The following is a 24,446-nucleotide window of genomic DNA, read 5'->3' on the forward strand; positions in this document are numbered from 1 at the left end:
AATGTTGTGACCAGAGGCTTGCAGGAACCTAACCCTGTAGTCCCTCTAGGAGCAATGATTCAGTATAGTTCCTATAATTCCGTGTTCATGATGACTTCACAGAACAAGGAATAATGAGAATCAACTGTATTTTTTCTTCTCCTTTTTTTTTTCTTTTTAAGGCCACACCTGCAGCATATGGAGGTTCCCAGGCTAGGGATCCAATCGGAGTGGCAGCTGCTGGCCTACACTAAAGCCACAGCAACGCAGGATCTGAGCGGCATCTGTGACCTACACGGTAGCTTGTGGCAATACTGGATCCTTAACCCAGTGAGCGAGGCCAGGGATCGAACCTACATCCTCATGGTTCCTAGTCAGGTTCTTAACCCGTTGAGCCACAAGAACTCCTCAACTGTATTTGTCTAATTGGATTTTTAACTGTCTTCTTGTGCTGGTGTTAGGGCTGTGATTTTTCTTCCTTGAAGTGGATCTAGTTCCCTAAGAAGCACAGGCTGGGTGTCCTGCAGCAGTCCGGGTGGCCCCTACAGAGAAGCCCACCCCAGGGTGCCATCCCCGCCCTGCAGAGCCCTTGCTCAGGTCACTAACTCCGCTGTCTGCAGTCCCTTCCTTCCCACTGACCTTTCGAATCAACCAGTGGTAAAGTCTTGAGTGTGGTGGTCTGGAGCAGGTTTTGCAGCTCCCCATACGTGCAAGAAGCTGAGACAAACTTCACATCACGTACCATGATGTCCTCGACAAAGATTGTAAATTTGCTATGGAGGGAGAAAGCACGGGGGGTTAGCCCCACCAAATGCCTGTCCCTTGGCAGCCCCTTTCACCCCTCCCATGAGATTTGCCATGCATTTGATCATTCCTAATATTTACTAAGTACATGGGAATAGAAAGGGAAGTTAAAAAGCAGTGCTTCCAGGCATTGACCCTGACCTCATTCTCAATCTCAGAAGCTCCCACCCCAACCCCATCAAGTCTGAGCTAATTCCAGCTGGTGCCCCTGACCTGAGCTGGTTCCAACCAAGGTCAGGCAAGTAGGGTAGCTTCTTGACCTGGATGATGCTGTCATAAAGGGAGGGCTGCAGGCTCTGAGCCACCATGTTGGCCAAGATAACAGCCACCATCATGGGTAGGATGTGGGCAATCTGACCCGTTAATTCGAAGCAAATCACGGCTGTGGAGACTGTGTGGGACACTGCACCAGTCAGCGCTGCTGCTCCTAGAATGAGACACAGGAATGTACCCATGGGTTATGGCTGCCATTCTTGCATGGAGGCTACATGGGAACAGGATGGGAATGATAGGGTGGGGAGACATGACCCTGGGCAATGCCAATACTTGCGAGATAACCATTTGTCAAGAGTAGGGGCTAGAAACCTAAATGTCCACCAACAGAAGAATGGATAAAGAGGATGTGGTACATATACAGTGGAATATTACTCAGCCATAAAAAATGAAATAATGCCATTTGCACCTAGAAATTGCCACACTAAGTGAAATAAATTTGAAAGAAAATGATAAATATCACGAGATCACTAATGTATGGACTCTAATAAAAAATGACACAAAAGAACTCATTCACAAAATAGACTCAAAGATTTCAAAATCAAACTTACGTTTACCAGAGGGGAAACGTTGGGGGAAGGGATAAATTAGGAGGCTGGGATTAACACATACACGCTACTATACATAGAATACAAACGTAACAAGGACCTACTGTATAGCACAGGGAAATCTACTCAGTACTGCGTAATACTCTTCCTCTATGAGAAAAGAAACCAAAAAGGAATGGATATATGTGTATGTGTAACTGACCCACTTTGCTGTATATCTGAAACTAACACAACATGGTAAGTAAGTCAACGATACTCTAACAAAACGTTTTTAAAAGGATAGGGGCTAGAATGCCGAACTGTTAGATCACCATCTTGGAATTCCCATCTCGGCTCAGGGGTTGACGAACCCGACTAGCATCCATGAAGACGCAGGTTCGATCCCTGGCCTTGCTCAGTGGGTTAAGGATCCTGTGTTGCCGTGAGCTGGGGTGTAGATCACAGATGCACTGTAGATCCTGCATTGCTGTGGCTGTGCTGTAGGCCGGCAGCAGCAGCTCTGATTCGACCCCTAGCCTGGGAACCTCCATATGCCACGGGTGCGGCCCTGAAATGACAAAAGACAAAAGACAAAAAAAAATCACCATCTCGATATCATTCTATGACCTTTGGCAATGTACAAAAATTGTGTATGTGCCCAAATTTTCGTTTATAAAAGAAGATAGGGATGTGTTATCTAGTTCATGCTTTTAAACATCTGGAGCACTTTTAGACGAGCACTGAAAAACCCATTTAGAGCATAGTTTGTGAGTGATTAGTTAAAACCCAAGAATCATGCTGTGGACTGGAAGCAATGCGATCCTGATTCTACTATTTCTCAACTGTATGAATAAAACTTAATTCTTCCAAAACACCACACTCTCCTCTCCAAGGTGAAAGAGTCATTAGGTAAGTTCTAAGGCCCTCACAGATCTAAAATATTACTATTCCATAAGCTCTTTGAAGATAGAATCTGCCTTACTTGTTTGTGGTTACATTTTTCCCACCAATCAAAATAGTCCCTAGGGCATTAACCGTATGTCTGATTTAAATATGGGGGAGATATTCTATAAGAAAAGATGCAGGGGAAGCCATACATAAAAATGGAACAAGAAAAAGTCACAAAAGGGAATATTGGGAGGAATGATTCTACTGGACGGGGCACATAAACACACTCCAGAACATAAACAGATATGTATCCTGGGAAATGACTGCCAGGGAGAATGGGGGTTGGGGGGGATCCTACCTGAGAGGCATGAAGGTGGGGAGTGGGAGCAGGTGCCTCTTACTGAGGAAAGAGGTCTTTGTAAAGAACTGAGATGGGGAGGAAGGTGGCCATATAAAGCTGGCTAGTTCCCTATCAAAGGGAGGCAGGGCTTTGCAAGTTATGGAATTTCAAGGAAGAGGGGAGGGAGGGAAGAAGGAAGCATAACAGTTCTGGGGAATATACTGGCCACTTGGTCAGGCATGGCTTTTGGTTGCATGGGACTACAGCTTTAATGGAAAAAGATGATCTTAGAGTTTCAGGATGTTACGGCTGTAAGACAACTCATCAGTCACTTTATTATTATGTTTTTTTGTCTTTCGTCTTTTAGGGTCACACCTGCAGCATATGGAGATTCCCAGGCTAGGGGTCTTATCAGAGCTACAGCTGCCAGCCTACGCCACAGCCACAGCAACGCGGGAGCCGAGCCGCGTCTGCAACCTACACCACAGCTCACGGCAACGCCAGATCCTTAACCCACTGAGCGAGGCCAGGGATCGAACCCGCAACCTCATGGTTCCTAGTGGGATTCGTTTCTGCTGCGCCACGACGGGAACTCCATATTGGTCAATTTAGAATAAAGAAACTAAGGTGCAGAAAGGCAGCTCACTCATCCCATGGTCATCCAGGTGACCAGAAACGGGGAAGGGTCCAGAGCCCACGTTTCTTAGCCTTGGCCACACGCTCTTAAGTCCCATCAATATGAGTCCATCTGCAGGTCAGGAGTCTTCAAGCCAGTCACCTACACTGCTGTTTTCATAATTCTTTGAGGAAAAGAAAGAAAGAGAGAAAGAAAGAAAGAAAGAAAGAAAGAAAGAAAGAAAGAAAGAAAGAAAGAAAGAAAGAAGGAAGGAAGGAAGGAAGGAAGGAAGGAAGGAAGGAAGGAAGGAAGGAAGGAAGGAAGGAAGGAAAGAAAGAAGGAAAGAAAGAAAGAAGGAAAGAAAGAAAGAAGGAAAGAAGAAAGAAAGAAAAGGAAATAGCCCTTACCAAACATTCAGAGGTGATCCTAGGTGCTCTCATCCTTAGTATCTCATTTAATCCCCCAAAGTCCTTTTTTCTTTTTTGTCTTATTTATTTATTTATTTATTTATTTATTGCATTTTTAGGGCCACACCCACAGCATATGGAATGTCTCGGGCTAGGGGTTGAATAGGACCTGCAGCTGCCAGCCTACACCACACCTCAGGCCATTTCCGGATCCTTAACCCGCTGAGCAAGGCCAGGGATAGAACCCACATCCTCATGGATACTAGTCAGGTTTGTGACCGCTGAGCCACAACATGAACTCCCCGAACTCCTTTTCTGCATGAAGAAACAAGGGCTCCAAGATGTTTAATAAGCGCTAATGAGAGTCAGAGCCAATGAATACAAGTTGAATTAAACAGCATTACAGTCAAACCATACTGTGTAGCCTGGGATGCAGATGTCATGGGGGAGTTTGAGGGAGGGTGATGGGGTTACAGGAGGGTGGGATGTGTCTCACCAATTACTGCATAGCCCCCAGGTAGGATCTTGTAGATGATGTCATCAAATAAAATGCCGTCTGGGAAGAGCATGGCCATGATCTCTCCCACCAGCCTTCCGAACGCAGCTCCTAGGCAGAGACACAAGGTCCTCATCCGCTCTCCTTTCGGAGCCAGCGCCCCCTTGGGTGCTAAGGCGGAGTACAAACCCCCAGCATTTCCGGCCTTTCCTTATTTCCCTGGTCCCCTAGGTTTCAGCCATCAGTGAGACTCCAGGCTTCCCAGCAGAACTTACCGAGCACAAACACAGGCATGAAGCCTCCGCAGGGTATGGGCATAGTGGTGGCCACGATGGACATCCAGAACTGGGGTGAAAAGAGGAGTCAGGATACCCGCTCACCTACCCACCACACACACACACACTCAACCCTCTTCCCGCTGTCCTCCTCCTCCTTGCTTCGAAACTTACAGAACTCCTGGGACAGCCAATCTGTCCGTCACCCTCCCTCCAGAACCCAAAAGCACGGAACGCTCGGGGCAAGAGATCACCAAAGACAACACTGTAGGAAGATTCGTCCAGACGGCTACCCCAAACGGCTCCTACTTGGAGTGACAGTATTTGCCTTTAGGCAATCTACAGCTGGGAGAGAAACCCCAGACGATGCCTCAGAAAGGGCCCTACCCCACTGCATCCTCCTTAGCTCAAACAGGTCACCTCTGCAGAACAGCCGGAAGCTCTTGAACCTGGGGGGTATCTTTTTCTGGACAGATTATGTTTCTGAAAAAGAGCCCCAGATCCAAGCGGCAGATACCTTAAAGTCACAGTGACGTGACTGATTGAGCTTCAGTGGGGTCAATTACAAAGCCACTTGTATGGCAAACCTCAGGAGGGAACCTGGAGTGAAGACTGTCCTGCCTGAGCCACTTCCTTTAACACCAAATCACTCTAAACAAAGCCTCAGAAAAGCAGATCTGTCCTGACCGTCCTGGGCAAACACATCGAGAAACCAGGCCAATCAGCCAGGATAACAGAAAAGACCTCCAAGGCCAAAACGGTATTTCAACAGAAGTTGGGATGATGGCAGCAAAAGCACTATGTACCTTCTGCAGCAAAGAATGCAAACAAATTAGAAACAGACTGGGAAAAGTGGTGCGGTTGAACTTTCAAAATACATGGAAAGGAAATTTAAAAATGAGACATAATGACATAAATTAAGCAATAGGTTTACATGTCGCTTCCAAAATAAGTAAGCCAATCTTAGAAGAGGACCTTAAACTAATTTGGTGAAAGATGATAGCAGCCAAAGGTCAAAACAAGTAGCCAGGATCAGAATATTTACAATTTTAAAACGGCACCAGCTTTATTGTACACTGATGAGACACAAATCTCCTAACAGTCTGACCTTAGAGAGAGTCCCTGGGGCCAGAGCTGACTTCAACGGGCAGTGACAAAGGCTCTGAGAAGGCTTCATCCTAGAAGCTCTGAGATGGGGCAAAATACACTATCATCATGTTAGAAGGTGACTGTTTAAAATGGTAGAGGAGGAGTTCCCGTCATGGCTCAGTGGTTAACGAATCCGGCTAGGAACCATGAGGTTGCAGGTTCGATCCCTGGCCTTGCTCAGTGGGTTAAGGATCTGGCGTTGCCGTGAGCTGTGGTGTAGGTGGCGGACGCGGTTCGGATCTGGCGTTGCTGTGGCTGTGGTGTAGGCTGGTGGCTACAGCTCTGATAAGACTCCTAGCCTGAGAATCTCCCATATGCCCTGGGAGCGGCCCAAGAAATGGCAAAAAGACAAAAAAAAAAAAAAAGTGGTAGAGGAGTGCAAAGTTAAATGTACTAATAAAGAGGATACAGACTGAGAATTCCTTGAGAGCGTAACAAGCAGGCATCAGAGACCGCCTTCTCTCAGCACCGGCACAGTGCTCAACAGATGCCGGTAGGATGCAGGTGGGTAGGGAAGTTAGGAAGGGAGGGAGGGAGGGAAGGAGGCTGGTCACATGGGCTTCATGCAGAGCAAGAAAAGCATCTTAGAGCTAATTTTTGCTTAAATCACAGGAATGCTTGCAGGGGGACTTGTCGAAACTGTGGGATGCTACTGGATGCTACCCCATTGAAATGTCTGGAGACAGAGTTCTAGGCACCTGTAATTTAAGCTTCTTAAGTGATCCTGATGGGGAACATTTTGAGACCCCCATGAACTATTCAGCACCATCTCCTTGAGATAAGTACATGAAAGCCATCGGGGATTTTGAGGGTTCAGGTTAATCTGAAAAGCTCCAGTAATACAGATAAAAGGTGGCCAGTGGGCCTGATTTCAAAGGATGAACTTCAGATTATCTTCCAAGATAATCTGTAAGAACAGTATCCGGATCACAGGACATTGAAGTGATCAACTCCTACTGAGAATGGCATTCCAATTCGCATTCTCTTCACAGAGAAAGACACTTGAGACTAGCACGTTTTTTGAGCGATCAGCACATGAAAGCATGATGCAGGCAAGTGATCTGGGACCTAAATAACGCCCAAGAGTTTAGACACCCCATTCCAGAGACCTAGGACACCAGAGACCTGTCGTCACAGCGTTGACTTCATCTGGACGCTTCCCTTGAAAGTTCAGGCAAGAATTCGACAGAACCTCAGGCTGCAGTGAGAACTCAGGAGGATACTAGGTAATAAAGTTAGACGTATGAAAAGAGGAACCGAGAAGCTGTAATTCCATTCCTGCGCATTGTGAGAGTTCCAGACTTATAACAGGATGGTATTTCCTACATCTTCAGATGGAAGAAGATGGAAGTTCCCTCATCAACGTTACAAAAGAGCTGAACTGAGACTCTTACCCGCGAGCTTTGGTACTCCCAGAGGACCACACAGGCTATATTTCACATCAGACCGTGGAACTTTTGTGTTTTAATTCGGCTGGGTAGCCTATTGCCCACCCTTTGGAAATAAAAAGGGTATCTCCTTCTGTGTCCAAGGATAGAACAGTGGAAATGCTGGGAGCAGTGATAACTAGGTAATACCATGGATTTATAGCAGTGAATCATTTTATAGTCAAACATTACAGAATAGTGCAAGCCTGCTGCAAACAGTTAGGCTTGGAATATGGCCCAAGAAGGGTGTGAGTTTCTTTTCTTGACTCCCTTATGATGTCACCCTCCTGAGGATGGAACTCAGCGAGAAACTAATAATCGTGACATGCAGTTGAGTCCTTCTACATGATCCAAGTAAGTTTCTCAGAATAAACTTTCATCTGTGAAGTGGAATCCAGATATATATGTGGGAATCCGGGGAAGTGAGGTGAGGTGTGAAGGAAATGTTGAAAATATATACAGAAATTTCCATCTCCAAAAAATTTCCAGCGCCTAACATTTCAAGAGCATACGTGATCCCCAAGTTACCATAGAGCTCAGTCTAGAGGCGTATCAGAAAAATGTAATTATCATTGAACAAGAAACTCTGAGATGCCATCAAAATGTGGACTTGCTTACTGCAGGTGGGCTTGTAGGCTCAACAACCAATTACGGGAAGTTGGAGTTTATAAATTAGAGAAGATAAACTCTGTAACAAAAGTCCAAGAACCAGATCGCTAATAAGACATTGAGACCTGCTTTATGATAAAAATATCAAATCTTGGAGTTCTCTCGGGACGCAGCTGGTTAAGGATCCAGTGCTGTCACCGTAGCAGCTTGGGTCACTGCTGTGGCTTGGGTTTGATCCCCGGCCTACGAACTTCCATATGCCACGGGCCTGTCCCCACCCCCCAAAAAAAACCAACAAATCTTTTGAAGTAGGAGATGAAACGGATCAAATTACTAAAGTGGGTATGCAAAACGTGGATGCTACAGACCCGATTAGCCCTTTTGGAGTGGAATGGGAACGAACATACAAAAATACAGCTTCCAAAAAACCCACAGCCCATCCTAAGAGTGTAATTATAGTGTGGGAACCTGGACAGGAACATACCTGGTATCTCTACCCATAAGCCCACTGACAAGCACATTAAAAGAGCAGTGAAATCCATGAAGGAAATTTTTAAATAATTTTTTTCAAACATAAGCATGAGACTATGATCAAGATCAACAAACAAGCACTGGATATTTGGCACACAGTAGGTGCCTAAGAATATTTATTGAAAGAATGAACCCACTACCGCTATTACAGTATAACTCAATGACTCATATCTTGGGGAAATACAGATTAGCAATAAGTTCAAGAATAAGAGCAAGGTATTAAAAAACATGAAAGTTCAATGTGGACAGACTTTCAAATGAGAGCCATAATATACAGAGGAAAATTGTGGGGTTATTCAGGCAAAACATACTATTAATAATAAGGCAATTGGAGTTCCCATCGTGGCGCAGTGGTTAACGAATCCGACTAGGAACCATAAGGTTGCGGGTTTGGTCCCTGCCCTTGTTCAGTGGGTTAAGGATCTGGCGTTGCCGTGAGCTGTGGTGTAGGTCGCAGACGCGGCTCGGATCCCGCGTTGCTGTGGCTCTGGCGTAGGCCAGTGGCTACAGCTCTGATTAGACCCCTAGCCTGGGAACCTCCACATGCCCCGGGAGCGGCCCAAGAAATGGCAAAAAGACAAAAAAAAAAAAATAATAAAATAAAATAAAAATAATAATAAGGCAATCATCAAGAGAAAAAAAGGGCAATCAGCATTATAACATGTTACAACCAGGATTGGCAATAAAAACACACTTGTATAAGGCAGTAAGTGAGACATCTATAAACGTGGGATCTTTGACGGACAGATAAGAAAAAGAATGGATGTAAAAGAGATGAGCTTTTGTCTCCTAATTGAAGTTGGAAGAAAATGGCAAAATCCCCACAGCCTCAGTAGAGAAGAATAACATTTATAAAAATTATTTACAGTCGCTAATAAAATGGATTTAAATATTTTATCCCTTTCGTAATTCTAGGAAAGAGATTAACGACTAGACTGGGGAAAAACGGATATGCAAAATCATCTGCAAATGGATAATCAGATACATGGAGCATGAAGCACCTAATTATCTAACATGTGGGGGGGAGCTGGTTAACTTTCCGGAGATTTTTCCGCAGCTGGATTGCTACCCTCTGTCTTGTCCTTGCTCACTTGACTGCTGTGATGGCTCAAGAACTCAGCGCGGGGAACCTTTAGAAGGGGTATAATAATCATGGCAACATCACGGAGTTGCCATGAATGGATGTTTGTTCACGTCTACCAAGGGGCCACTGCTTCTGCTCTGCTTTCCAAGCCATGTCTTCTTCGGTTGAGCAGGGACCGAGTGACGTCCCACCCTTCCCTACCTGCGCAAACCCGGCTTGCTGGGCTTGAACACGGACGCTCAGGGAGTCCCGAGTACAGGGAGAGGTACCTTCATGATAAAGAAGAGGAGGATGACGACGACCACGTTGACGTTGGGGTGGATCCACACAGCCGACCGGCCCAGGCTCTCGGGGTCCCCCACGTGTTTTACCCACGTATGGTTGTCAAACAGGGTACTGATGGCTTCACGAGGCATCAACTGTGGGAGGAGGAAGCCAAAGGAAGCCGTTCTCCAGGGATGTTTGGGACTTCCATTTTCCAAGAGAACTGAATCCCGGGCTGATTTTCTCTTTTCTTTCTTTCTTTCTTTTGGTCTTTTTAGGGCCGCACCCATGGCACATGGACATTCCCAAGCTAGGGGTTGAATCAGAGCTACAGCTGCCGGCCTACACCACAGCCACAGCAATGCGGGATCTGAGCTATGACCTACACCACAGCTCACAGCAACACCAGATCCGTAACCCACTGAGCAAGGCCAGGGATCGAACCCGTGTCCTCATGGATACTAGTCAGGTTCATTACCGCTGAGCCAGGATGGGAACTTCCCCAATCTCATTTTCATGGGTCCCTCCTGCTTTTTTTCTCAGGGAGAGAGGTGATCCTTGGGCCAAAGTATATATGCTCAGAAGCCTCAGGGACATCTGTGCTGTTCCCTCTCATCCTGGTGGCCCAGTCCTGGGTTCGTCCCAGTCATGTGCGTAGTGACCTGTCCCCCTACCCTCAGAGGTCCCCCTTTGGAGCTGACCTCTCCAGCCATGAATTGACCTATTCCCGGTGGGAAGGTGAATGAGGCAATGACAAAGGTCACGATTCCAGGATAGAGCAGGCGGCTGAAAAAGACAGAAGTAGTCCTTACCCAAACTGGGCAACCCACAGCAGACCCCACACTGGACTCTGGGAAGCCAAAGCTTCCTGTAGGCCACCGCAGTCTCAGGCCATTAGCACTCTCTCCACCAGCGAGCAGTCTCTCTCTCTTTTTTTTTTTTTTTTTGGCTTTTTAGGGCCACACTGGAGGCATATGGAGGTTCCCAGGCTAGGGATCGAATCAGAGCTGCAGCTGCCGGCCCATGCCACAGCCACAGCCAAGCCAGATCCAAGCCACGTCTGTGACCTACACCACAGCTCACGGCAACGCCAAACCCACGTCCTTAACCCACTGAGTGAGGCCAGGGATTGAACCCGCATCCTCATGGATCCTAATCAGATTCATTTTCCGCTGAGCCATGAGGGGAACACCCAACAAGCAGTCTTTAAAAGGGAAACCACACCTCTCACCAGTAGAGTTATCAGGGCTTCTGCATTTTATCACAAACCACCTAAAGGCATTTAACGCCTTCCACAAAGAATAAAAGGGAGGAACTCCTGGAAAAACCGGAAAGTAAATGGGTAGAGCAGAAGGGTGGTGACTCACTGCTTAGCCAGAAACTGGCTGAGGCCCTTGTGCTTTCGGACACCGAGCATGACCTGGCGATGCAGGTAGACAAACACAGCTCCCAGGAAGCCACAGCAAATCCTGAGGGGGAAGTCGTGCCGGAATGAAACCTTCACCCCCTTGGACCTGGCCGAGTTTGGAAAACAAACTTCCCTTTCTACCCACCTCCCCCCAGGAATTTACACTTCGTCGTCCAAGCCCGCCCCACCTTCCCAGCTTGGGCCCCTTCCAATCCAAAGCCACACCCGCCCCCGGCCGGCTCACCACTCCCAGAGCAGACGAACCCACTGACCCGATGGCTGCAAAGGCTGGGAGCTCCTGCAGGTCAAAGGGGAAGTCCATTCGGAAGTTGGTTCTGAAGAGAGCCGTGATGGTGACTATAGGATGGAGAGGCCGAGGATCACGGTGGGGGCGTCGCAGGAGCCCCCGGAGAAGGGGCCGAGGTCATTAGCTTTAAGGACTAGAGCTTCCTCCAGGGTCAAAGTTTCCTCATCTATCTTCTTACTTTCCTTTTTCTTTTTTTTTTGTCTTTTTTTTGTTGTTGGTGTTATTGTTGTTGTTGTTGTTGTTGCTATTTATTGGGCTGCTCCCTCGGCATATGGAGGTTCCCAGGCTAGGGGTTGAATCGGAGCTGTAGCCACCAGCCTACGCCAGAGCCACAGCAACACCAGATCCAAGAGGCATCTGTGACCTACACCAGAGCTCACAGCCACGCTGGATCCTTCACCCACTGAGCAAGGCCAGGGCTTGAACCTGCAACCTCATGGTTCCTAGTCGGATTCGTTAACCACTGTGCCATGACGGGAACTCCTTACTTTCCTTTTTCTGATGACGGCGACTGGCACAGACACCCCTCCTGGACTCCACGACCTTTCCCCTTGTCCTACACCCTAGGGCCTCCCTCCCACATCCCTGGTAATGCCACCCACTCGTACTCTGCGCTGCGCCCCCCCAGAGCATCCCTTCATGCCTCATAACTGGCCTCATTTCCCCCCTCCAGGGCTCCCCGGTTACCAGCATCCTTGTTCCACACGGCTAGCACTCGGAAAACGAAGGCACTGAACGTGGCCGCAAAGAATCCTCGCCAGTAGTTCCTTACGGCAAAGTAGGTAGAGGTGACCTCGATGCTAAACAGCACTCCTGTAGGGCAAGGAAGTGGGGTCAGGCACAGGCAGCAGTGTCAGGCTCGCCCCTACACCCTGACCCCGGGGACCTGAGGCGCTCTTGCTGATACGAGAATCACAAGGGGAAGCCGTCGGTCGTGGGAAGTGATGACCTCCTGGAGTGCCCCATGCTCTAAACAATATACCTGCTCGTGCTGGCAGTTTTTGGCAGGCCATGGATGTGGCTCCATGATACACAGAGAGGACGGAAAACGAGGGGGGCTACCCACCAAACCTGAGGGGGGGATGGCTGTGCCCTCGCCATCCCGTGGAAAGCAGGGCTGGGGGGGATTCACCGGTGTCTGACATCTGTGGGGATTTCAATGTCATTGAAAGATTTCTGCAGAGACGTCACCAGAGAGAAAGCATCCAGAGCGGGTGCAGAGCACAGGACGCACAGGGACTGTCCTTACCACACCTTGCTACCCCTCCTCCCTCCTCCTCTGCACCTCACATACCGTAGAGCACCTCTACAGGGAAGCAATCAGAAAAGCAAATAGGCAAAACAAAAACAAAAACAAAAACAAACAAAAAAAAGGAGTTCCCGTTGTGGCTCAGTGGTTAACGAATCTGACTAGGAATCATGAGGTTGTGGGTTCGATCCCTGGCCTTGCTCCGTGGGTTAAGGATCTGGCGTTGCCGTGAGCTGTAGGTTGCAGACGTGGCTCAGATCCCGCCTTGCTGTGGCTCTGGCGTAGGCCGGTGGCTACAGCTCCGATGAGACTCCTAGCCTGGGAACCTCCATATGCCCTGGGAGCGGTCCAAGAAATGGCAAAAAGACAAAAAAAAAAGAAAGAAAGAAAGAAAAAAGAAAAGAAAAACAAATAAGAAAGGGTTTGGGGAGAGCTGAGTACTCAAGAGTCCAAGAAAAGAAAGAAGATTTATCCATATTGTTTTAAAAAATTATTATTAAAAATCTGACTGAGGAGTTCCCATTGTGGCTCAGTGCATAGTGAACCTGACTGGCATCCATGATGATGAGGGTTTGATCCCTGGCCTCATTCAATGGGTTAAGGATCCAGTGTCGCTATGAGCTGTGGTGTAGGTCGCAGATGCAGTTCTGATTCCGCATTGCTGTGGCTGTGGTGCAGGGTGGCAGCTGCAGTTCTGATTCGACCCCTGGCCTGGGAACATCCGTGTGCCGCAGGTGCCGCTCTCAAACAAAAAAAGAAACAAAGTTAAGGAGGCTAATAAGGGCATAAAAGATAAGACTCGAGAGCTGTGAAGAAAATAAACTTTAAGTATATCAAGCTTAAGGGAGGGGACAGAGATTGGATGCCAAGTAAAACTGACGAGAGATTTCCCTAACACCTGGCTACGCCTCACCTTGACCAGAAATGAGGAGGGAAGACGGAAAGGCGGCGCCTGATTAATGGAAGAAGAGGCTGGGGCCCAGGAAAGCCCTTGCACCAGGTACCGCTCCTCTCCCCTGCTCTCCACGGCAACGGCTGCTGGCCGGCCCAAGCCTCCGATCTGCTTCCCCCTTCAAGTGACACCTCGCCTCCGAGCCATTTTCTTCTCCCTCTTCTAGATTCCAAAGTCACATCTCTTGGATCGCCCAGGGCCCCAGCGCCCTCTTCCGTAGGTGACAGTCGACAGTGACAGGAAGTCATGCATACCCCGGAAATGGTGGCCTGGTGGTTGGCCCCTGGAGGAGCAGCTGCTGAATTGGGGCGGGGGCTTCCTAATGGTCAGCCCGATCCCCTTCCACAGGTGAAAACATCCCTCCTCCACCTTGGTCTCTCGGATTTCCGGACCATCAGAGCACTAACCACTTTCAGACAGGGGTTCTTTAGTTACCGCTCTGAGACCCCCTGGGACTGAAACTTCCTTGGACCCCAACACCTAACAGAGTGCCGGGTACATAATCAGGGCTCAATGCCTGGTCTCTGGATGAACAGAGGGGGAGGGAAGAGGAAGGAAGGAGGGGGAAGGGGGGGGAGAGGGAAGGAAGAAAGAGAGCAGAAGAGAATAAACGGTGGAATTTCAGAACGGGAAACGGGGACTCTGGGGCAGGCAGAGTTTTGCCAACCAGCCCTGGTCCCTGCTCCTCACATCTCATCAGGGGCCGCAGCTGCCTCCTTGGCCTAAAAGGAGGATTTGAGAGTGTGGGGGAGTCTCGTGGGGGTGGGGGAGCAGGTCTCTCCCTTTCTTTACCAGGAACAAAACCGAAGTCAGCTTTGACATGTCGGGTGTAAACTATTCAACTTCTGAATATTTTACCACTCAGTTTTGGAAATCCTAAGTCTAGATTTTCTTTCTCGGGAAGTGGTTCTGGGACACTGTCTCTAACAGTCTGTCACTGTGTGCTTCGGGATGCGAGCTAATTTTAATATTCGCCGGAGCCAAACAGAAAATGTGCTGCTAAGAGGAAACAAAGCACTAAATACACAAACAGCATTTGGAAACTCTCTCGTCTCTTGGGTGCCGCAGTATGGCTCTCTTTTCTACCCGGGAGGCTCCTCTCGGGCCTGCCCTCTGGTGCCTTTGCCTCTGCCCGAGCCAACGCCTTGGCCTTGGTCTCTTGCTGCTCACAGGCACATTTCCTCACCTGCACTGATGCCCAGGTCTTCAGCTACCACCTCCATGCTACTGGTTAACAAAGCCAGGCTTTCGGCTCCGTTCCGCAACTTCCGTCTCAGCAACCCAGCTGCCTCTCTGACCTCACTGTCCATAGTCAAAGTGCAATTATCAACTGCCCCAGACCTGTTTCACTTCCTAGAGTCCCTATCTTGCCTGCAGCATCACCACGTGCCCGATTTTCCTTGCTGTCAAATTTGAACCCAGCCGGGATGCATCTTCCTTTCTTACCTTTCACATCCTCATACGAGTCAGCCAGCCGGTCCCATCCCTTTTATTTTCTATCTCCCGTATATACCATCCTGTTCTCTCTTCTGCCTCTGCCCAGTCCACTCTCTCATCATCTAGCATCGGGACTGTGACAATAGTCTTTCTTGTTAATCTTGGATAAATCCCGTTAATCCACAGGCCAGTTCTATCCCGCACATAGCTGCCAAAGCTGGCCACAGCACTTCCTTGTTCAAAATTCGTCCATGGCCCCCGTTCGTGACAGCATTTCTCAAGGCCAGGTCTGAGATACTGTGAGTCCCCGAAGAAGGTCCTTGCCAAAGATCCTGTAGGAAATGCTGAATTTCAGCCACATTTGGGGAACTCACAATGCATGTCAGCATTGCAAATGCTCTGATAACTCTTCCAGTTGGAAAAACTATGTGTTTAACACAATATTTTCCAACTTATCTGATCTTGGAACACTGTTACCTTATTAGTACTATCTGCTAACCCCATGAAGAACTGTGTTCTGTAAAACACATTTGGACATCCCACTCCTGGGCACTATCTGGAGAAAACCCTGATCCAAAAAGATAGATGTACCCCAGTGTTCACTGCAGCACGATATACAATAGCCAAGCAACCTAAATGTCCATCAACAGAGGAGTGATAAAGATGTGGTACATATACGAAGTGGAATATTACTCAGCCGTAAAAAGGAATGAAATAATGGCATTGGCAGCAACGTGGATGGATCTCGAAATTATGCTAAATAAAGTGAGCTACACAGCGAGACACCAATGTCACAAGCTATCACTTACATGTGGAATCTTAAAAAAGGATACAATGAACTTCTCTGCAGAACATATACTGACTCACATACTTTGAAAAACTTACAGTTTCCAAAGGAGACAGGTTGGGGGTGGGGGGGCTGGGGGCTGGGGGTTTGGGATGCAAATGCTGTAAAACTGGGTTGTGATGATCATTGTACAACTATAAATGTAATAAAATTCATTGCATTAAAACACACACACACACATTTGGGCAAATTCTCACCTAGAGAGTGAAATCTACATTCTTGTATATTTCCTATGAGGAACTTCATGATTCAGCCCCTGTGTACCTGTCCACCCTCACTTCCTGCCCTTCCTCCCTGTATCCTCTAGCGACGTTCACCTATGGAAATTCTAGTCCTTTACATCTCAACAGAGCAATGCTCTCTCCTCCCTCCAGAATATAACGCCTTCACTGTGTTCCTTTCACTTTGCCCAGGCTGCCACTGGGATGCTCCTCTGAGTGGGCTGTGATGGTCTGTTTGCCCCCCTGCTGGATTTGCAAGGTGAAAGACAAAATAAAGGCGAAAGTGGGTAGAAATGTTCGAGTGAACATTTAATGTGTGCACGGATTCTAATGCACTGCCCTTCACTGCTGGGGACTAATGACTTTAATGACAAGAGCTGACAACGGAAGTGCAAACAGGATGCTGGCTGATGCCTTTGCTGACCTGACTTCCCTATGCTGTGCACTGGTGCGCTGTCAGTCCAAGACAGCATGCTACATTTTCATTAACTGTAAATGCTTCTCCATTTATCAGTCCGGAGCCAAGTCATTTTAGCTTCCTGAAGACTCCTCTATGAAAGGGCCGATTACATTTTCACAATTGAAGGATACCTCTGACAGCTGGTGCATTTAGAAAGCATATGTTTTTCTGCAGTTTTGTCTCTCCCATTGTCAACATGGTGTCCTTTTTATGGCCAGTGGATCTGATGAATGATCTCTATATCCCTGCTCTGTTAACCTGGTTACAACTGTTATCAATGGGTAAATAAACAGATATGACTGCTTTCTCTGACCACACCCACATGTTAGTCATCCAGGACAAGGAAAATAATCTGAAAGGCTGCCCTTTGTTTCATACTTGTAGGAAGAGCTAAACTCAACTTTAACTTGCTGTCAAAGAATAATGACCCTTTAATTCTCATCTGTAGTCCTCATTTAAAGCTGACCATTAATCTAAATAAGGTCCACCTAACCTCCCATGTCCTTAACACACAACCAAGGTAAGTCTTCCCTTGAAGAAGAAAGTGCATAGTACATTATACTTCTTCTTCTTCTTTTTTTTTGTCTTTTTGTCTTTTCTAGGGCCGCACTCACGGCATATGGAGGTTCCCAGGCTAGAGGTCCAATAGGAGCTGTAGCTGCCAGCCTACACCAGAGCCACAGCAACGTGGGATCCGAGCCGCGTCTGCGACCTACACCACAGCTCATGGCAACGCCAGATCCTTAACCCACGGAGCAAGGCCAGGGATCGAACCCACAACCTCATGGTTCCTAGTTGGATTCGTTAACCGCTGAACCACGAAGGGAACTCCACATTATATGTCAATAAAAAAAAAAATGATTCAAGAGAGAGGAAAAAAGGAGTTCCCTGGTGGCTCAGTGGGTTAAGGATATGGCATTGTCACTGCTGTGGTTCAGGATCTATCCCTGGCTGGGGAACTTCTAGATGCCACAGGCACGGCCAACAAAAGAGAGAGAGGGGGAGAGAACAGGAACATACGTACGCAGAAGTCCCTGGCTAGGAGATGTAATTAAGTGAAGAGCAAAATCCAACAATATGAAAAGGTTTTAGGAGTTCCTGTTATGGCTCAGCGGAAATGAATCTGACTAGTATCCATGAGGATGCAGGTTCAATTCCTGGCCTCGATCAGTGGCTTAAGAATCTGGATCTGGCATTGCCGTGAGCTGTGGTGTAGGTCACAGACTCAGCTCGGATTCCATGTTTCTGTGGCTGCGGTGTAGGCCAGCAGCTATAGCTCCAATTCCATCCCTAGCCTGGGAACTTCCATATGCACTATAGCTCTACAAAGCAAAAAAAAAAAAAAAAAAAAGGTTTTATTATTATTATTATTTGGTTGGGTTTTGTTGTTGTTGTTTTTGCTTTTTAGGGCCGCACCTGCACCATATGGAAGTTCCCAGGTTAGGGGTCGAATCAGAGCTGTAGCCGCCAGCCTACACCACAGCCAAAGCAACGTCAGATCCAAGCCGTACCTGCGACCTACCCCACAGCTCTCGACAGTGCCGGATCCTTAACTCACTGAGCGAGGCTTTATTTTTCAATGTTTTAGAAAGGTTTTCATATAAGCTGGGGAAGCACAGAAGTCACCTCAGTTTTCCTTCCTGGCTATTCCATTTACTAGCAGGCCGACCTTGCTCAGGCCCCTTATCTCTCCTCTCTCTCTGCCTTAATGTCCAGCTCACACGGCTCTGGGCAGGAATGGATGTCACGTCCATAGAACATGGTCGGCACATGGTAAATGCTCAGAAAAAGTTCATCTTGCAATACTCTTGTTTTAACTGATAGTACTCATGCTTGGGGATGCTGACAAAAACGGTTTTGGGAGCCGTTTTTGGGAGATCAGCCAAATGGATGGATGCAGAGGGGGGTAGATCACTTGCCTCCAAGTGGTGTCCCAAAACAACAGCCGACTCCTACGGCACAGCCCACCGTCAGCATGTCAGTGTAATAGTATGGCTGCTACTAGGGGAGAGACAGACAGAGAACAAGATGGGAGGGACAGGAGGGGGGCAGAAGAGGAAAGGAGAGGAGGTGAGGATGGGGAGTAAGGCAGAAGGAGAGGCTTAAGCCACGGGGAGTCATAGAGGCCCATGTCCCCCTGCCGTCCCCAGGCCAAGAGAAAGTTCGTTAGTTCGGCAAAGAGGAAGTAACTTCATAGCGCGAAGCCAAACACAGAAAATGAAATCAAATATACGGAAGGCAGGTAAGCCAATGAATGATCATCAGAGAGGGGCTCAAGCCGGGGACAATTAGGGCAAGAAATGTCAATAGCAAGACAGACAGGGAAGGACTTCAGCAGCAATAAAGCCGGCAAAAATAGCCACCAACCTCAAAAGAACACACAGCCCTCTGGTTAAAAAAAGCGTGGATGCCTGGAGACCAGGGGCTGTGATCAGGGTCACTCTTTGAAGGCCCACCCATCAGTCCCCTCTCCACCCCCAAGCTGGTGGCAGCCCAAACCCTCCCTTGCGAGTCGTGCTCAGACCACCGGGGTAGCAAGGAAGGGGGACTTGCCTCCGACGGGGGCGGCAAAGCAGCATCCCACGCCCACCGCGCAGGCCGACACCAGGAGATCAAGCTGCCCAGGCACGGTCTGCAACAGAGAAGCGAGCGACCAGACGGCTGGAGGGCTGGGGCGGCAAGTGCGCGAGGGGTCGGGAGGGGGGGAGACCGGGAATGACAAAGGGACGGGGCTGCTTTGGAGGGAAACTGACACAGGGGTGCCGAGGAGCGGGAACACGTGCGGACCCCCAGGCGCGGGGCTGGGATCAGGAAGGGAGGGGCGTCCCGGGACCGCACAGGCTCAACAGCGGCCTCGTGCGGCTGGAGCGGGCGGCGCCGGGGATGTGCGCGGGGGAGGCGGGAGCGTGGTTAGCTCAGTGCCCGGCTCAGCATCACAGCCAACCCAGAGCCAAGGCAGCCCTACCCCACACTCCGAGCAGGCAGCCCCGCCGCATTCTACCTTCTCCGCCTTACCTCATACACCCCACAGAAAACCGACATGAACTTGCTGAGGACAGCAGCGCAGATGCTGGCAATGTGGACAAAAGGGCCCTGGGAGAGAGGAGGGGACAAGGGGTCAGGGGCCGGGACGGGGGAGAGGCAAGACGGAGGGCTTGGTGGCATTTCTGGACCACATTGGTTGCTCCAGGCACTGTACCGGGAGCCGGAAATACAGGCAACGAGTGGGATAGGAATTCTGCCTTCACACAGTTTCAATCCCGGGAAAGAGAGAGAGGAAAAGGCAGCCTGTTATCAATTCAGAGAATGAAGACATGGAGGGAGGGTAAGAGGAGGGAGAGGCAGGACAACTAGGGAGGGGTGGGAAGGTCACAAATGAGTAGGGCCTCGAGTGAACTCAGGGCATGAGCCACACAGTGTGAAAAGAAGGCTGTTCCAGACAGAGGGAACAGCAAGGGCGGGAGCCCCTGGAGGGGGGCAGGAAGTACCTCCTCACTCAGGCACAGGGAAGGACGGGCAGCCTGGGAGGAGAGGAGCCCAGACCGAGGAGCCAGATCACCACAGGTTCCCTGGGCCCTGGGAAGAGGAGCAATGGACAGCCCTGAAAGGCTCCTGAGCAGAGCCCAGACCTTCCTGAGTGCACTTTTGAAAAGATGACTCTGGCTGCAGTGGAGCAAGAGCTCACATAGCATGACTTTGAGGTTCTGTGGGTGAAGCATCTTTGTGGTTCAGTGGTTAAGAACCTGACGGGCATCCATGAGGATGCCAGTTCGATCCCTGGCCTCACTCAGTGGGTCAAGGATCCGAGTTGCCGTGAGCTGTGGTGTAGGTGGCAGATGTGGCTCAGATCTGGCGTTGCTGTGGCTGTGGCGCAGGCCGGCAGCTGTAGCTCCTATTCGACCCCTAGCCTGGGAGCTTCCACATGCTGCAGGTGCAGCCCTAGACAAAACAAACAAACAAACAGAAAGCATAACCTTGAAAAAAGCCTCTTTTAGGTCTCAGTTTTCGCAGCATTTGTCTACATTATCTCTAAGGCAGTGGTTCTCGGCTGGGGGGTAGATTTTGCCTCCAGGGGACATTTGGTAATGTCTGGAGACATTCTGGCTGTCATATGGGGGTGGGGGGCTGCTACCGGCACGTGGGAGTAAGGCCATGGAGGCTGCTAATGTCCACATGGTTCCCCAGTACCAAGAGGTACTCAGCCACAAACACCAACAGTGCCCAGGATGCGAGATTCTGCTCTAAGACACTCCAGTTCTGTTTTCTGTCATTGTGACCCAGCACAAGGACCCTCCCATGTCCCTCCCCTTCGGAATGACCCTTGGCCCTGGCTCCCATGCCTGCCCCATGGACTATCCCCCTCCCTCCACCCCTCCCCACGCCCCCCACAGCCCCCACCACCGCCCTCTGCCTTCGGCCCTGCCCAGCTCACCCCTTAGTAGCTGGCGTCCTACCTCCTTCCCCACGGGGATGCCACTGCCCAGCCCCGCAGTCAGGGCCACAACCTTGGCCACAAAGGCCTTGAGGGTGAGGTATTCCTTCAGGACAACCCCGCGAAGTATGGTCTTCATTTCAGGGATTCCAGAGCCTAAAAGGGTTTTTAAAAATGATCCCGTGGAGGAGTTCCCGTTGTGGCTCAGCGGTAACAAACCCGACGAACGTCCATGAGGATGCGGGTTCAATCCCTGGCCTCACACAGTGAATTAAAGAATGTGGTGTTGCCTTGAGCTGTGGTGTGGGTCACAGACGTGGCTAGGATCCCACATTGCTGTGGCTGTGGCTGCGGCTACAGCTCTCATTTGACCCCTGGCCTGGGAACCTCCATATGCTGCAGGTACAGCCATAAAAAAAGAAAAAGATTCTGTGCAGGTTCAAGCTGGAGGTTAAAGGGAGATGGACATCCAGACAGTGGGGGCCTGGGAGGACAATGGCAGAGCCGAGAAAGGGCTGTCAGGGGGTTGGGGGAGGGAGGGGGGAGGGGGAGAGGGAGGGAGGGAAGTTCGCGGTCCACAGGCCAGTGATGCTTTGGGGGTTATGTTGATGCATCACAGCGTGGGATCTGGGAAGTTCTCACCGACAGCCTGAGGAGAGATGAGGTGGCAGAAGAGGGCGCTGAAGAGGATGAGGACGAGGGGGAAGGTGACCCAGACCAGGAACTGCAGAGGCAGGTTGGGCTGCATCTGGTAGTAGGTCCACTTGTAGGCTGCAGAGACAGGCATCTGGGCTCAGTCCCATCTGGGTGGCATGTCACGGCCACCCCCATGCCTGCAGCACAGGACAGCATGCTAGGAGTGTGCTCCCTTCAGGGCTGTCCCATTTGACCTTGGAGATGACACTACGGCACTGTTCTCTTTCACATGTGGGGCATCTCAGCTGGGGGAGGTGGTGTGGCCCATTCAGGTCCCCACCACTTGCAGGCAGTCAAGTCCCCAGCGGGGCAGCCAACCACACTCAGTGGGTGCATCGTTAGAGGTCGTATGGTGCCTACTCGCCCCGTTTTACTGGGCACTGAGAGGTTCCTGGGACTCCAGACATGTCCAGCTGCCCAAACTGGAAAGTCTGAAGAAAACTGGGACAAGTTGGGCACCCCGCAGCTTGGCTGGTAGCAGATGAGAGGGGCAGGAAGAATGGATCTGGGTCTGGTCTTATCCTGGGCCAGAGTCACCCCTGGTCTCATATGTGCCCCCCCAACCCCCATCAGCTTACCCTGGGTCGAAACTCTAGAACAGCCACAGTGAGGGGAGGGCCGAGGACAAAGGGCCGGGTTAACCTACCCTGAAGGCTTTTGGCACTGACATAATCCATGCACCAGCTGACCAGAGCCATTAGTAGCCCCAGAAGCACCAAAAAGATCCAGTCTTCCCCTAATTTTCTTCTCACTACAAGTCCCATTCGGTGGATGCAACCTAGGAAGACAGAGAGTGAAGCGGATCGGGTGAGCAGTCACTGCTGTGTGTGTGGCTGAGGACTGGGGAGGTGCTGGGCCCTCAGGGTCTTGTCTGTACGTCTCAGTCCCTGAGTCTCCCCTCACCTCTCTGCCCTTCGCAAGGCACCAAAGTCCAATTCCCCATGGGCTGCTCGATTCCTTTCTAGACTCCTGTTACTTGGGGCTGTGCGGGAGGGACAGCAGGAAGGCGGCGTGAGGGGGAGATGGGAGCTGGGTCTTTTCCTCGGTCCTTGGAGGAGGGCTTCGGGGGGTGTGTGTGGGGACAGTGCAGAGGGAAGTGTAGGCAGGGGGACTTCCGGGCCCATGTCCTAGCCCCTGAACCCCCTTCCATCCCGGATGCCTTTATGCCCCAGTCCCCGTCACCTTGACATTTAGAATAGCGGTCCTCATCCTTGCTGTCCACGGAAGAACTGGAGCCCATCTTCTCGGGCATCCCCACATCTGGCTCCTTGTCTGAGAACTGCTCTTTGTGATGGCCATAAATCTGGACAGAGGGAGATGGGAAAGATCTTTCCTGATGTTCAAGAGAAACAGACGGACACTCACAGACCCCCAGAAAAATACAAATAGCGTTTGCTTTTTTTTTTTTTTTTTGCTTTTTTAGGGCCACACCCTCGGCCCTGGAAATTCCCAGGCTAGGGGTTGAATCAGAGCTACAGCTGCCGGCCTACACCACAGCCACAGCAGTGCTGGATCCGAGCCACGTCTGCGACCTACACCACAGCTCAACTGGCAAGGCCGGATCCTTAACCCACTGAGCGAGGCCAGGGATCGAACCCGCAACCTCATGGTTCCTCGTTGGATTCGTCTCCGCGACTGCAACCTACATCACAGCTCATGGCAGCGCCAGGTCCCCGACCCACTGATTAAAGCCAGGGATCAAACCCACATCCTCATGGATACTAGTCGGATTCGTCTCCACTGCACCACAATGGGAACTCTCAGGGAGGCCAATTTCTGCTCTGAAGTAGAGATAGAAGAACTGTGCTAAGACTGGGCCTCCGTGTCAATGAGGTGTTTTATGTGTCACTACTTCCTGTGTCTCGGCCACTTTCTCTCTCATTTCCCCAGGCCCCCCCCCCCGGACAGGGACAGGGTGAGAGTGAAGAGGAGCATGTGAGCAGTTACAGACTAGCAGGTGACACTCTTGGTTGCACTTGGCCTTGGCGTGTCTAGCCTTACTTGAGGCCCCTCAGATGCTCTGCCAGGCCCAGAGGAAGCCCATCCGCCTCCCCTCCTCACGCTTGTATGCACCTAGAGGACCCAGCCCCCATAAGGCAAGGCAGTCCACTTCTATCCAGAGCAAGGTAATCAGATGCTCACCAAAACGTGAAGCGGGCAGAGCAGCAGCCCTCCAATCTGATAGCCCTCCACTCCCATCCCCAAATGGAGCCTGTGTGTGTGTGTGTGTGTGTGCGTGTGCACACACACGTGTGTGCAAGGTCTCTGACTCCTTTTAGGCTGCCCCACCCCCACTGCACTAACTCTGTCCTCTGGGGCCAGGGTCAGGCCAGGCCATGTTGCTGGTTCTGGGAGAGCCTGGGTAGAAGAGATCTGATTTCACAATATGAGCAGCAGACTTTACGGCTGAGTCCTGGACAGGCAGACATGAACTCTCTGCTCACAGCCTTTTCGCCTTCTGGGATGAGGTTAGTTTCCCTCTGCGCCCTACCTGGGACCCAAGAGAAGACACGCCCCTCGGGGACCAGCAAACATCCCTCCACGGCTGCCTCAGCTCGCTGGGGTCCCAGGCCAGTGGCGATGCGAAGGGGGTGCCCGTTCCAAACCCGGGCTGTGAAACACTCCAAAGAGCCAAATCTCTGCTGGCTGGACCAGGACTCACCAGCTAGGCAGGGCTGGGAGGGGAGGGAGAAGTCTAGCCTGAAAGAGTCTGGACGCCGTAACAAAAGCACCAGTGTCTGGAAGGCTGAGGCTGGGGATGGGCAGAT

The 24,446-nt window shown here is 50.2% G+C and overlaps 1 protein-coding gene across 2 annotated transcripts in view; it reads right to left on the reverse strand.

Annotated features, from left to right (window-relative positions):
- The window catches only part of CLCN1 (chloride voltage-gated channel 1), a 38,926-nt gene that overhangs the window by 11,546 nt on the left and 2,934 nt on the right, over window positions 1-24,446 (reverse strand). For both annotated transcript variants that reach the window (XM_047763490.1, XM_047763491.1), the window contains exons 2-16: window positions 22,861-22,981; window positions 22,325-22,456; window positions 21,625-21,753; window positions 21,005-21,138; window positions 19,566-19,643; window positions 18,470-18,548; window positions 12,072-12,197; window positions 11,350-11,434; window positions 11,037-11,138; window positions 10,371-10,455; window positions 9,675-9,824; window positions 4,606-4,675; window positions 4,331-4,441; window positions 997-1,210; window positions 619-752 (exon numbers count right to left, since the gene is read on the reverse strand). In XM_047763490.1, the coding sequence (XP_047619446.1) occupies window positions 619-752; window positions 997-1,210; window positions 4,331-4,441; window positions 4,606-4,675; window positions 9,675-9,824; window positions 10,371-10,455; window positions 11,037-11,138; window positions 11,350-11,434; window positions 12,072-12,197; window positions 18,470-18,548; window positions 19,566-19,643; window positions 21,005-21,138; window positions 21,625-21,753; window positions 22,325-22,456; window positions 22,861-22,981 (1,750 nt within the window). The remainder of the gene's footprint in view (window positions 1-618; window positions 753-996; window positions 1,211-4,330; window positions 4,442-4,605; window positions 4,676-9,674; window positions 9,825-10,370; window positions 10,456-11,036; window positions 11,139-11,349; window positions 11,435-12,071; window positions 12,198-18,469; window positions 18,549-19,565; window positions 19,644-21,004; window positions 21,139-21,624; window positions 21,754-22,324; window positions 22,457-22,860; window positions 22,982-24,446) is intronic.

The sequence above is a fragment of the Phacochoerus africanus genome, chromosome 16 (genome assembly GCF_016906955.1).
Source record: "Phacochoerus africanus isolate WHEZ1 chromosome 16, ROS_Pafr_v1, whole genome shotgun sequence".
Classification (NCBI taxonomy): Eukaryota; Metazoa; Chordata; class Mammalia; order Artiodactyla; family Suidae; genus Phacochoerus; species Phacochoerus africanus.